The following is a 15,125-nucleotide window of genomic DNA, read 5'->3' as shown; positions in this document are numbered from 1 at the left end:
GTAGAATATCTGATAAGCATCTCAAGTTTGATGCGTATGAAATGAAACTCATCATTTCCCCCCAAATCCATCATCTAATTTTGTTGAAGGGACTATCGGTTTTGCTTTTCCTGAGGCTTTCCTGTCCTCTTTCCCCCCCTCCCCATCATAAGATTAGTTTTCAAGTCAAGATAATTTTGGTGGGGAAACTTTATTGATGACTTTAGTGGAAAAAAAACAAAAAAAAACCCCAAAACCAAAATGGATCTTCCCTGGTTCACATACCTGTCACCCCCAATTACAGAGCACTTTCAGAACAAGGAAGAGCAGCCTAGCAGAACCCTTTGTACACAGCTGTGTGCTACCAGGAAGGAGAGTGGTTTGGGGGAAGGAGACTTTCCCAGGACTTGGGAATCCTCCCACATCATCTGTCCTCCTCTTGGGCTGGAGCCTCTTGCTTTGAGGTTCTGCTTGGAAACTTCCCCTTGGATAGAGCCAGGCCAAGGCCAGGGCATCCCCGGTCTGGTCAGAGAGTCTGGAAGACAATGGACGAGGCTTCCCTGCTTCGGAATCTCCCACGAGCTGGGGCCTCCTGGCCTTTGCAGACTGGTTCCGTGTTCCTTCCTTTCCCGTACTTGGTGTTCCTGCCAGACGAGCTCAGCTCTCTGGCTGCTGACATCTGTGCACACCTCAGCGCCTCCATCCTGCCTTCCGTCTGTCCCTTAGAATCTCTGGCCTCTGTTCAGGCCTGTTTTGGGAATACCTTTAATGGAGAATTTTGCTGCTGCTGCTCCTGAAGCCACTCCGTGGATACCTCTCGGTGTTCAGGTTGGCTCCCCCCGGGCCGGCAGGGACCATTGATTGGGCTTTGGGTTCTGTCTCTCCAGTCCTTGCTGGCTGGTACGGCAGGACTTTACTAGAATGTTATCAAGATGTAAAGGAGCCAGCGGGTCCTCTCATTTTATATGACAGTGAAAAGAGGTCATGTCAGTTGACTGAGGTTATACCGGTCACATTCCAGACTCAATTTCTTTGATTCCAAAACCACCTCTGTACTACATCACTGTAGAATTAATTGAAACTAAGCATGTCAGGATTTTTTGTTGAGTCATTTTTTAGTCATGTCTGACTCTTCATGACCCCATTTGGGGTTTTCTTGGCAGAGATTCTGGAGTACTTTGCCCTTTCCTTCTCCAGCTTAATTGATAGATGAGGAAACTGAGGCAAACAGTGAACTAGGATCACAGAGCTAATCGGTGTCTGAGACCAGATTTGAACTCAAATTTTTGTGACTCCAAACTGTCAGTCTATCTATAGCCTCAATAATGTCAGCATTAGCCACTAAGAAATGACCATTGATTTCTATGCTGGTAAGTCATTAGGGAAAAATACTTTCATTTTAGAATTTTTTCATGTTATACTTGAATAATGGTTTAAATGGTTATCATATAAAACTTTGTTCTAGGGGTTGAAGAGGTGCTCTGCTTCGAGCCATCAGAATTTGACTTTCTGCTTTGGAAGTCCCCCATTCTCCTCAGGAACTGTTTTCCTGAGTTGCTGTGGGCAGCTTTCTGGTGATGCTCCTTTCCATCAGCTCAGGTGCCGAGCTTGGGCTGCAGGGGCCCAGCCTTTGCCGACCTGGGGACACCACAGCCTCCCCTGGACTTTAATCCAGACTTAAGGGGCGCACGAATAACTGAATGTGCATGGCTTCTAAGAGTTTATAGTTGAGGTTCCTGAGATAAGTCCCAGGAAGAGCAGTTTTGTTGACAAAGCCTGTATGAGGAGTGTAATAACATGTAAAAAATTGGGGGAGGTGTAGTGAGGATGAGTAAATGTGGTTGTTCATGGGGAATCAGCCTTCTAGAAGGGGGTACTAGATATGGACTTGTTAGCACCCAGAAATGCAGAGATGAATGTGGAGTCGTAATCGTTCCTGCCTTCTCGGAGCTTACATTTTCTTGGGAAGGCGATATGTACGCCTGAGAACGTGCAAGTGCTAGCAGCTAGGTGACCAAAAAGGCATTGCAGTCCTACGGGTTGATTCCCCACGTCCCCCAGATTGGAGCTCCCTTATGGAGGAGGCCAGTCAGATTGGAGTGAGAAAGGAGGCCTTCGGGACTGGGGAGTGACCCCTTGTGCAGAGGGGTGAAGGCGAAAGATGGAATAGGAAAAACTGGATTTGGCCTTGAACGCAGCAGACAGAAAGGATTGTCTGTGAAACAACAAGCTTCAGTTAGGGCAGCTTAAAAAAAAAAAAAAAAAAATATATATAATTTCATTGATGGTTTTTCTTTGTATCACTCTCATACTCTGGGCTCCCCATGACCCCCTTCTCCTTAAAAACCTTTGCTTATAACAGACATATTGGTTTAAAATGAGAGAAAGAGAGACAGAGACACAGAGACACAGACACACACAGTACTTTAAGGCATCAAGTTAGAGGAGCCTATAATGCACATGTTGATCAGTGAGCAGCTGAACAGCAGAAGTGAGTGAGATTGCCTGGGGTTTAGGGAGATCACTTTGGCGGTGGAAGGGACTGAGAAGAACCTGAAGGCGGGGAGACCCAGCAGGAAGGATGGCAGTAGTCTGTTGGAGAGATAAGGTGTAAAGAAGGAATCTATCAGAGAGGTAAATTCACCGGGATTGAATATGGAGATGAGGGAGAAATGGGTGTTACTGGGAAGGAGGAATTGGAGTATGTTGAGGTGGAGGTGTCAATGGGACATGGAGTGGGAAATGCCCAGTGGCCAGTTAGAGAGGTTGGCTGGCACAGTGCCAGAGCTTTGAGCTGGCCGTCCAGGTCTGGGCCTCCCAGTGGTGGTTGAGCTGCCAACGCTACTGACCGAGTATCCAGAAGAAGAGAAAAGGACATAGTAGGTAGCTTTTAAAATGTTTTCCAACATTCCCTTTTGTAAGATTTTGAATTCCAATTTTTTTTCTCTCTTTTTTTCTCTCCCCATGCTGGCAAGCAATCTGATGTAGGTTATATGTATACATTCATGTTCATGTATTTCCATATGAAATCATTTCATGTTGGGGTAAAAAAATCAGAACAAAGGGGAAAAACCACAAGAAGGAAAAAGCGATGACAATAGCATGTGTCAGTCCGCATTCGTTCTCCATAGTTCTCTCTCTGGATGAAGATGGCATTTTCCATCTCAAGTTTATTGGATTTATTGAATCACTGTATTAATGAGAAGAGCCAAATCTATCATAATTGATTATCACATAATCTTGTTGTTACATACGTTATTTTCCTGGTCACTCGGCATCGGTCCAGTTTCTAAGCTTTTCTGAAATCCGCCTGCTCAGCGTTTCATATAGAACAATGGTATTCCCTAACATTCATATACCACAACTTGGGAAGCCATTCCCCATCCGACGGGCATCCCCTCGATGTCCAGTTCTTTGTCATCACAAAAAGCTACTACAAACATTTTTGCCCATATGGGCCCTTTTCCTTGGGACACAGACCCAGGAGTCTGGATGCAAAGGGATGGTAGTTCAGGAAGCAGCCTTGAGGGACACCCTGAGCCGCATTTCATGTTTTTGTGCGACTTAGATGTTAGCGGCTAACCCACGTGTAAAGGTTCTGTTCTATGCAGAGTTCTTCCTTGTCCCCCACTGCCCACAGACCAGAATGGAAAGGACTTGCTTAGTCTGCCTCTATTTGTTTACATACTATTCCTCTCATCATAAATTTAGATCATAAACTTAAAAGAGCCTGGGAAAGCCATTTTGTGATTTTACATTGGAGGAAACTGAGCCCAAGGTCACACAAGGGAGTAAGGCCTTTAAGTCCAAACCTGGACCACATCCAGTAGTCACTGGCCTGGGAAATGGTGACTGCAACGTCTCCCCATTTGGAATCCCAACCGTTTTTTTAAAGCCTAAATATACAATATAAGTAGCAGCTAAATATTATTGATTTGAGATAAACAGGATTTATCAATCCTAAATCTGAATTTTTTTTTTTTCCCAGAAAAGGGAAGGCAGAGTTTATTATATGAAGGAAACTTGAAGTTTTGACTTTCAGAAAGGCTTTCCTTGAAAACCAGTGCAGGTTTTGATTGTATATTGAAAACTACAGCTACTTGAGAAAACTGGAGGGATCTCAGTCTGCAGAAGATTCTTGTGTGGCCTGAGCCCCAGGACTTGGAGGCCTTTGAATGAGGCTGCAGAGCATTATTCAATTCCCTTCACTCCCCAGTGGCCAGAAGGGGCTCTTCTATTTTGCAGGAGGTGAATAGTCCCAGGTTTTACTGGATTTGTTGTCCCTTAAATTCAACCATTGTGAAGACCCTCCCAAGCATCACAGAAGGGGGTTTGTGTTCCCTTCAGTGCCTGTCACTGCTGCTTTCCAACATAATACATTCATTAAGACAAATGTGCTTTTAAAACTTTTTTTTTTTTTTAAACTGACCCTCTTTTTAAAAATAGAATGTGCTATTTTGGTTGTGGTTGATATGACAATGATTCACTCAAGTTTTGGGGGTAAAGTAATCTCTTCTGACCAGTATTTTGCAAATCAGGACTTTTTAGGTATATTAAGAGTGATGAATAATTTTCTTTTCATAAAGATGGACCAACATTTGCCACTACAGCCATTTGGCGTAATTACACAAATTTGTTAGATTTTTCCCCCCCCATCAACAAGTTAATTAAAAAGTCAAGAGAGGTATCCTAAAAGGCCCTTACTGACTTACTAGGTAATACTTAGGGTGGCCCTTCTACCTGCAGGGCTTAGAAGATTGTGACTTGCTCAGGCTTTAACTGGCTAGAACATGTCAGTCTAGGCTGCGGCCTAGCCTTTCCAACCTCCCAACTGGGCTCTCTCCTAGACCACCGAGACGGCGGCTTGAGAGCTAGAGGGACCACAAAAGCGGGCCTTCTAGTCACTATTTGCCTTGCTTCTCAGAGAGGCAGTTAATAGTTGGAAATCTAAATTGTAGTCCTGTCTCTGCTGTTCATTGTTCAGTTCTTGGCAAATCACAGAAACTCTCTAGGTCTCAGTTTCTTCCAGTGTCCAAAATAAAGGGGTTGGGCTAGAATAGGAGATGCGTATTTTCTTTTTCTTTTCTTTTGCTGAGGCAGTTGGGGTTAAGTGACTTGCCCAGGGTCACACAGCCAGGAAGTGTCTGAGATTAGATTTGAACTCAGGTCCTCCTGACTCCATGGCTGGTGATTTATCTACTGCGCCACCTAGCTGCCATAGAGATGAGTATTTTCAACAAAAATAAGTAAAAGGGGTCAGTTAGGTGGCACAGCAGATAGAGCACCAGCCCTGAATTCAGGAGGACCTGAGTTCAAATTTGGCTTCAGATACTTAACACTTCCTGGTTGTGTGACCCTGGGCAAGTCACTTAGTCCCAGTTTCTGAAACAAAACAAGCCAAAAATCAGTAAATGAGAACGCCTGTGTGTTGATTTAATGTGTGTGACCCTTGAGGGGCTTGGCAAACCCACTGCTTTCCAGGACCCTGTTTTTTGGGTAAACTGAGTCCTGAGATTTTACCACCTACTCACAGGTCTCCTAATTTCCAGCCACCAGGGCCCTGTAATCGTAAAGGAAGAGCTCTTGGGCCCTGGCCCTGATGGGATGGGACCCCCCCCCAGGACTCTGGGGGACACAGCTGCATCACAGAGACCTTTCCCTCAACCCTCTTCTCCTGTTAATCATTGCCCCCATAAGGTGGTGCAGCTCTAGTTTGGGAAGCCTGGACCCACCTCTGTCTGCTTTTATGGGTGGTGGAGATGCACTCCCAGGCTTATTTCTAACCGTTGGCCGCCTTGGCTGCCAGAGCTGCTCCTCTGCCAGCCGGGAGGCGGCACAGAGGCCCTCCCTGTCCCCGCTCACTGGGGCCTCAGCTGGCCTTGGCTTAGCTTGGGAAGTTTTAGCGCTGTCAATGGTTTGGATTTTTTTTTTTTTTTTTGACCCAGTTGTTTATTCTGTATAGCGTGGTGCCACAGCAGTGTCATAAAATATTTTCAAGGGTGAACATTACAGCAGGAAAGGAAAAACAATGAATTCCCCAAATTTCATATTAAATGAATTGAATCTTGTGCACGGATATCAAATTCAGCCGAACTCCTGCTGGCTCTCATTTATATGGAGAAATGAATGATAACATAAGAAACTATAGAATGACGTTTTGTGCCAACCCGGGGGATGGGGTGAGAGTGAAATATCAGACTGAGAAGCTCTGCAAAAATCCCAGGAGGGGAGCCGGAATACAGCCAAAAGCATCCTCTGGCCAATTGGATAAAATCACATAAGGGCAGCAGGCCTGGCTCCGGTTTGGGAAATTCTAAGTGAGGGGAAACATTCCCAGATGTTAAAGAGAAACACCCCCTGAGTGATTCTAAAAAATGAAATTGTTTACTAGAAATCTATGGTCAATTGAAAAAGAAATGGATTCTGATTTAATTTTTGCTGTAGCCTACTGACAGGAGTAACAGTTTTCTAATATAAAATGTGAGTTTGGAGCAACCAACTATCTGGCTTGAGTTATGCTTGAAAATGAACATCAGATACATTGAGCACCTTCTAAGGAAATATAAAGACTGAATCAAATGAATAGAAGTAGAAATGCTTGTGTTTCTTCATTTCACATTTTATTTAGAAATGTCCTTGTGAGATTTAATGTGAAATACTTCTTGAAATAGAAATATAAGTATGAGTGTTATCATATAAATAAGTGTCGTTTTAGACTGACCTATGTTCTCTAAGTATAGTGAGCTAGGCCGGGTGAGGGTGCCGTGAACTCATTGGCGTTGCTGGCCCAGGTTTCATCCTCAGCATCCGACATCAGGCCCTGCCGGGATTCTTCTCCATTAAAAGGGGCCTGATTTCCAGACTGAGCCTTCAGGATCCCTTCTGACTTAAATGTTATAGGCTGCTATGGAAAACTGGAGATTAAAAATGGAATGTATCACTTCTAGTTGATCAATGATGGACAGAAACAGCTATACTCAGAGAAGGAACACTGGGAAAGAAGTATAAAATGTTTGCACTACTGTCTATCTACCCAGTTACTTATACCTTCGGAATCCAATTCTTACCGTAAACAAGAAATTCGGTTTTACACACATATATTGTGTCTAGGATATACGGTAACACAGTTAACATGTATGGGATTGCCTGTCATCTAGGGGAGGGAGTAGAGGGAGGAGGGGATAATTTGGAAAAGTGATTACAAGGGATAATGTTGTAAAAAAAAAAAAAATTACCCATGCATATGTACTGTCAAAAAAATTATAATTATAAAATTAATTTTAAAAAATGGAATGTAGCAGAACGTAAGTTTGAGAAGTGCTTGTGTTAGAGGAAAAAACAATCAGAAAATTTGTGACCTTTTTGGAGGTTATAGGGTGGTGTTTTGCGGATTAGGTTCATTGAATGGCGTAAATTTTATATTATATATATATAATTATATGCCTGTGGGAAAATTTCTCAGTCTGAAATTGGGCGTTTTGATTAGAGCTCTTGAGGCCAAGTGGCCTTCATTGCTTTGGGGCCTTTCTTGGGTTCAGTTCTTGCTCCCAACCCCAATGAGCTTTCCTTGGGCCCCAGAATTTTCTTGAGCCCGTGGGGGATGCCCTGACCTGCCTTTCTCAGAAACTTGTCTCCTGCGATGGGTTCTGCTGAACCACACACATATTTTCTCAAGCTGGATGCCAGTGGCAGACTTGGTCTCCGTGGATGGAGGGCCTGCCATTTAAGTCATGATTAAAAAAACCCAAGCCCTGAAATGAAACTTATCATCAAGGCTTCCAGCTATGGAGTTAATACAATAATACCTCTGTCATAAGGATGTTTTTGTAAACTAATACTTGGGATTTTGAGAAGTCATGTTGATGATGATTGTCTACCTCCATGAGAGACAAAAAACCAAGCAAAACACCCTTGTTCCCCTCCTGGAGCCCCCCCTCCCGGTGGGAGGTAGACCTGCAGGGAGACAGAGGCTGGCCATCTGAGGGTACAGAATGGGAGAGACTAAGGGAAACCCCGAGCGTGGCGGCAACAATTAGTTCTCAGTGAGTGATGGGGAATTCTTAACCTGGATCTGTGACCTTAAATATTATTGGTTTCCTTGGTAATGTAACATAAATTTTATTCTGTGTGTTTGAAGCATTCTGAGGAAGGACCCAAGGGCTTTTGGGAGACTCAAAGACTCGGTCAGAGGGAAAAGGGGGGAGGAGCTGATCTGAGAATCTCTAGCATACAGGAAGCGAGGGGGAACAGCCGGTCAGACTGTCCAGGATGTCCAGCCCCAGGCTGGCCAGCGTGTGGTAGAGGAGGAGGGAAAGTGTCGGAGCATGGGGCACAAGGGAGGCAGGGAGCTTATTGGCTAAAGTCCAGATGAATGGCCACGTGGGCCATGGCGGACGGAGGAGAGGATGGGAGAGAGATTATGGAGGTGGGATCAGGTTCTCTTTTACAATTACAGTCTCATATTCTTTCTTAACCATTGTGCCTCTGATAATTGTTTTGGTTTAAGTCATATTGTAAATTGCTCCCCAAGAAGAGACTTGAAGGAACGGAAAAAACATGCTAGGCTGGTAGTTTTTGTTTAATTTTTTGATAAAGCATTTTTAAGATACTTACTCAGCACTGGGGATACAAATACAAAGCAGTAACAAAAAAGGCAAGCCCTTTCCTTAAGTGGCTTAGAGTTTGCCTTGGTTTTTTAACCAAGACAAAAATCACCTACATTTATCAAGGAGGAACATATGTGCTTATTTTTTGGAGATATTGAAGTTAATATTAGTCTAGTTTTGTGGAAAATGCTCTTGAGTTTTTTAGGATAATAACTGTCATTATTGAGAATATTTTTAGTGAATGAAAAGTAAAATTTGAATCCATTTGAATTTTGTTTCTTTTTTGAATCATTTTTGCAGTCTTGTCTGGGGGTTTTCTTGGCAAAGATAAAACACAATTTGACAAATGAGGAAACTGAGGCAGATAGCGTAAAGTGACTGGCTCAGGGTCACCCAGTTGACTGACTGAGGCCTCATTCAAATTCAGGAAGAGGAAATTGACCCAAGCCTGGCACTCTACAGTGCCACTAGCGCCTCCCCTCCCTCCATGACTCCCATGACATCAGTGAACAAAGGGGGGAAGCTCCTGGCCCAGGGGAGGGGGGGCTGTGAAAGAGGGGAGGTCTGGAGTTGTAGAGCAAAGCTGTAGATTGGGATGGAGCAGAAAGGAGGAGTGCCAGGCTGTGGGGCTGGCCTGGGACAGGAGGTGCAGGGAAGGGCCTGCGGGGATGGACTCCAGAAGTGCCCCAGGACATCTTGGTGCTTTAGCAGTCAGATTGGTGGTTGTAGAAATGGAGCAGGGTGGGGGGCAAGTGGGGAGAGCATCCCCACTATTATTGGTGAAGGCCCTGTGAGGAGGAAGTGCAATGAGCAGGACTGGGGGGCTGAAGGGAAGGGAGAACAGGCAGAGGCTGGAGAGGTGGGAAGATGGCGGCCTGTGTCCTGCAGACCAGGGTGAGCCCACTGGAAATGCCCCCCCCCAAAGGCATCCACACAAAGGGAGTCCCAAGTAAAGCCACGACCTCTGCCCTCAGAAAGGAGGCAGAGTGGGAGCCTGTACCCCAGAGGTCGGGCAGTTTGAGGAGTTTCCAATCTTAGTTCCTCTCTTGCCGCCCCTCCCTGCGGTTCTTGTGTGTTGACAAGCTCCACGGTGCCTTTATTTGACTCCACGGTGCCTTTATTTGATGGGAAGCTTTTCTTTTTACGTGCTTCTCCATGACCCACTTTCCATCCCTTTGTACTCTCTGGGCCTTTCCCCCTTCCGTCCATTTGTCCCTCACTCCTTTCTGACTACACTGTCTCCCTTCTCTGGGTCCCCTTCCCTGACCCACCTGAGCATCTCTTCTTCAAGCCTCACAGCATCGTTAAGAACTCTTCTTCGTGCTTCACTGAAAAAACAAGAGGGCATTCACGGGGACTTCCCTCGGCCATCTGCCGGGGGGCCCGGGGCTTAGGACGCTTGGTCCAGCATCAGGGAGACCTGAGTTCAAATCCAGTCTCACACGTGTAATAGCTGTATTATCCTGAGGGACCAGCCATTTAATACTTTTGCTTCGTTTCCTCAACTGTAAAATAGAGATAATACCACCCGTCTTCCTTTGTGAGAATCCCATGACATTTATGCCAGGTATATATTAAGCACTTAATAAACGTGTAATCCAATGACTTGATCTTTGCTATTGGGGTGGAATCATGCTCTGTGAAACAAAATGCTTCTTAAGGTTGCTCTCTGATAATGTAGTGTTACATATAGTCATATCCAATAAAATTAGGTAGATTTTCATATATAAGTTTTAAGTTTCTATGAGTATTTAATTATTTGTTGATAGGGATAAAAAATTGCAACCAAACTAAGTCACTTCCCCTCTCAAGGCCTCAGGTTTTTATATGTGAAGTCAGAGAGTGGGATTGGAAAACCTTTTCTTTCCAAGTTTTAATCCATTAGAAGTTGGAAAAAATTATTAAAAATTGGTTTGTAGACTGGGTAATGCTGGGTTTGAGATCCATCTGGATTTCTTACTCTCTGTTGAATTTTCCTCAGGGCCGGCCACAGTGACTTCAGATGTTGTTCATGTATAAGCTTGGGGATGGTTTTTTTGTTTTTAGTTCTTGGGTCAATGAAGGAAGGGAGGATTCTGGGCTCCTCCTGAGCCCAGAATATGCTCTACCCCACTCTCAGTTGACTGTGGGAAGGAATGTGGAACCAAACGTCCCCTAAATTAGGACTGAACCTTCAATAAAGAGCAAAGGGGTGGGTTGTCCTTCCTTAAAAGGAAAGTAAAATAGGCCTTGGGACATTGTCTCTCAATCCAGGAAACAATAACCACGTTGTAGATATGCACAGAGCTCCCTCTGGTTCTCTGACTTGTGACAGTTTCCTGTCTGACTTTGGAACAAGTGATGTCCTCTCCCAGGGTTCCACTTTCCTTATGTATAAAATGATGATTTCTAATATGGCGCCTCCCTCTGCCATTGTAATTCAACTTTCTTATTCATTTCCATTTCAGGAATTATGGCACAAGTTGCAATGTCTACAGTATCAGTTGATGACGAAGAGTCTTCAGAGAGCAGAATGGTGGTCACATTCCTCATGTCAGCCCTTGAGTCAATGGTAAGGTGGAACTAATGTTACCTGTGTATTGGAGTGTTCTCTCCACGACACATTGATTAGATTCGATTTTTGTGAAATTTAGTAGTGTAACTGTTTGACGGCCCACTTGAGTTTCGTTGTTGGATCGTTGTAATTTTATTTTTTCTCAAAGGGTGCAATGATCTTTTTTTTTTTTTTTTTTTAACTTGTATTCATTTGCTTTCTAGAACTTAGTATTCATTTTATTACTGTGAGTGTTGTTATTACTTGAGAGTTTTTTCTAAACCCTAATTAGTGAATTCACCTTTGTGTTAACTTTGATCTTGTATTTAAAGTTCTTTTTGAATCTATGAATTTGTCTATTATGGGATTGTGGTATTTCTTATCTATTTTTTCATGATTTTAACATAATTGTGCATTGCAATAGTTAAATTTATGCATTATTTCTCAGGCTCATGTGAAAAATAACCCACTACTCAATCACATTGGGTAATTATAGCTTTTGACAAGTTGACAACACATTACCACTTCTTTTCTCCCTTCTATATAGCACACATTATGATATGATAGTAAACAATCTGTGACATCTTACAGATTTATAAATAATAGTTGATCCAGAATAAAAAAAAATAAGGTTTGATCTTTTGTACTGATATGTTCACAAACTAACATGAGTGACCCCAAATTATATGGTTTTAAAATATTAAAAAGCAGTCTGATTTCATGTTCTCCCTAATTCATCTGTGTTTTTTTCTAGACTTTATAGCTCAATCCATCTCTCAAGCTAAATTCTCAGCAACAACAAAGGCTTTAAAAAATTCATAACAGCATTTTCTTTTCTTTTTTTTTTTTTAACATTTAAAAAGTGAAGCTTTATTTATTTATTTATTTTTAATAACAGCATTTTCTTGAAGATGCTACTTGTTTTTTTTTTTTTAAGATGCTACTTATTTATGTTTTATCAGTATAACATGAACCTTATTTGTGAATAACTTTAATCAAAACAGAACTATTTGGCAATTATGTATTAGTGAAGATAACTTTTACAAAAACCTCTTGTTCACAAAGTTATTGTAGATGTTACGAGCCTTGGGTCATAAGACACTGGATGGAGGAGTCTTTCTTTGAATATTCTTGTCTTTCTCCTAGGACCTTGGAAAAGTTACCCTTTTTGTACTCAGTCTGCATCCCCTCAGGTCCTCAAATTAAGGACAATATCATTATTCCCATTTTAATTATTCTTGTCCATTTTTAAAAAATTAACATGTTCCAGTAGTGGTTTGGATATTAAATTAAGATGTCCCAATCCAAATTTGAAATTGCTTTTGTAGGTGATAAAAGAATGAACATATAAAATTCTTATTATTGGAACAGGGAATCATGTAGTTATTTTGTGATTCACTAATTATGTGTTTGTGTATATGTGTGATTTTTATCTGAAGATGATTTTTGTTTTTCTTTTAGTGTAAGGAACTTGCCAAATCAAAGGCAGAGGTAGCCTGCATTGCCGTGTATGAGACAGATGTGTTTGTTGTGGGTACCGAACGAGGACGGGCTTTTGTCAACACCAGAAAGGATTTTCAGAAGGATTTTGTAAAATACTGTAAGTGCTTATAAAAAGTCTCTTTATACATCATGGATTGTGGATTTCAGCATTCATCCTTTAAAAGCATTTCCATATTTCTGTTCTTGACTCCATCTCAGGAGAGAGTACCATGATGACTAATGACTAAAATCCTGGGTGTTGGGAGACTGATGACCATGTAACAGTCTAAAGAAAGGGGTTATATGACTTGGGTGCTTTGTATTCCCTAAGATGCCCTTTTCTCCCCTTTCCCCCATGCTAGCTTAACATATGAAACAGCCTGAAAGTAAGTAGGAGAAGTATCTTTCCCACTCAAACCTAAGTTTTATAATATGCCATACGGTGGTAATAACTATGAGATGTTATTGTAGTTTCCCCTCTTTCTGTGTAAATTCTGTGAAAGGAGAGCCATATATCAGGTACTGACTGACTGACTGAGAATTCTATGGAAACAAGGTAGGGAACAAAAAAATTGTGATAGGTTTTATCATCCTGGACTATCTCCATCTCTAGTACCTGGCTGGGATGGCTCTTTCATTATCAGGGAGGAGAATCCAGGGTGAGACCTGTTAAATAGCAAAGACAGTATAGCTTCTTGATGACTTCAGATTAGCAGATCAAGCAGGTTGATTTCAGAGAGGCCTGGAGAGACTTACATAAACTGTTACTAAGTGAAATGAGCAGAACCGGGAGAACATGGTACACTGCAACAACAAAATTATACAATGATCTACTCTTATGGACGTGGCTCTTCTCACCAATGAAATGATTCAAGCTAGTCCCAAGGATCTAGTGATGAAGAGAGCCATGTGCATCCAGAGAGAGGATCATGGGAACTGAGCGTGGATCACAAAGTTAGCATTTTCACTCTTTTTGTTGTTGTTTGCTTGCATTTTGTTTTCTCTTTTATTTTTTCCCTTTTTGATCTGATTTTTTTTTTTTTAGTATGATAATTGTAGAAATATGTATAGAAGAATTGCACATGTTTAACATATGTTTGATTACTTGCAGTCTGGGAAGGGGGGTTGTGGCAAGAGGGAGAAAAATCTGGAACACAAGATTCTGCAAGGGTCAGTATTGAAAAATTATTCATTCATATGTTTGGAAAATAAAAAGCTTTAATAAAATAATAAAAAAAAAAAGATTAGCAGATCATTAATACCTGTGGCTAATTGGATAGCTAGCCCTAGAATCCTATTTTTATTTGTTTTTTGTTTTTTTGCTGAGGCAATTGGGGTTAAGTGACTTGCCCAGGGTCACACAGCTAGGACGTGTTAAGTATCTGAGGCCTGATATGAATTTAGATCCTCCTGACCCTAGAATCTTTTTTTTTTTTTTTTTTTTTACAGAATTTAACAAGAATTCTAGTAGCATATTAAATGCATTTGATGTCAGCAATAGTAACCCTAGGATATGATGTGGTCTGGCAGATATTTTTGCCTGATGGTTTTTATATATACATTTTTAGTGTTGACTTCATTATGTGTCATTTCCATCTAAACCCACACAGCGAGGATGTTTCCTCTTGGCATCTGTATTTACATCGGTTTTTTCTTCTCTTGGGGAGTTATGAATTTTTCCACCCATTAGAATTGGGAAAGAAACACTGAGACAGCTGTTCTTATTTGCAGATTTGACTCCTGGTCTCTTTGTTGGCATTTATAGTTTTTTCCACTTACTAATGATTAGATTTCATAGAGAACTACTCCAGAATATATGTTGTCATGGACTATTTGATACAATTCTTGGGTACATAGATTGTCCATTACTTTGAAAATTATTTTGATGAAGGTGTACATATCCTGAAGCTGCTTTCTGTCAGAGTTGATTAAAGTGCAGAATTCTTGAGGTGGCCTATTAGGGCCCAGAATGGATCCTTGAGAAAAGTCTTTTTGTACATCTTTTCCCATTGCCAAATTCTTCTTCATAAAATTTCTCTGTATTTCTTAAATATTTATTTTAGTTTATGGCTTTTAAGATTATTACTATGATATTCATCACCATCTTTTTATTTTAATATCTTATTTTTCTAAATACATGCAAAGATAGTTTTCAACATTACCTTTGCAAAACCTTGTATTCCAAAATTTTTCTCCCTTTACTTCCCCCTCCCCAAAATGGCTAATAATTTGATAAAAATTAAACATGTGCTTCTAAACAGATTTCCATATTTGTCATGGTATGCAAAAATTCAGATCAAGAGGGAAAAAAACACAAGCAAACAAACAACAAAAATACTATGCTCCGATCCACACTCAGTTCCCACTGTCCTCCCTCTGGCTGCAGATGCTCTCTCTATCACAAGTCTATTGGAAATGGCCTGAATCACCTCATGGTTGAAAAGAGCCAAGTCCATCAAAATTGATCATCACATAATCTTCTTGTTGTCGTGTATAATGATCTATTGGTTCAGTTTGTTTAGCAT

At 41.6% G+C, this 15,125-nt stretch overlaps 1 protein-coding gene across 33 annotated transcripts in view; it reads left to right on the top strand.

Moving 5' to 3' along the window:
• The window catches only part of GTF2I (general transcription factor IIi), an 83,741-nt gene that overhangs the window by 11,698 nt on the left and 56,918 nt on the right, over positions 1–15,125 (top strand). For all 33 annotated transcript variants that reach the window (XR_012481496.1, XM_074264039.1, XM_074264029.1 and 30 more), the window contains exons 2-3: positions 11,033–11,136; positions 12,580–12,718. Coding sequence is in view for 32 of the 33 variants with exons in the window: in XM_074264039.1 (XP_074120140.1) it covers positions 11,038–11,136; positions 12,580–12,718 (238 nt within the window). In the remaining variant the exon portion in view is untranslated. The remainder of the gene's footprint in view (positions 1–11,032; positions 11,137–12,579; positions 12,719–15,125) is intronic.

Source organism: Sminthopsis crassicaudata, chromosome 4, assembly GCF_048593235.1.
Source record: "Sminthopsis crassicaudata isolate SCR6 chromosome 4, ASM4859323v1, whole genome shotgun sequence".
NCBI classification, from domain to species: Eukaryota; Metazoa; Chordata; class Mammalia; order Dasyuromorphia; family Dasyuridae; genus Sminthopsis; species Sminthopsis crassicaudata.
The sequence above is the reverse complement of the archived record's forward strand: the minus strand, read 5'-3'. Positions and strand labels throughout refer to the sequence as shown.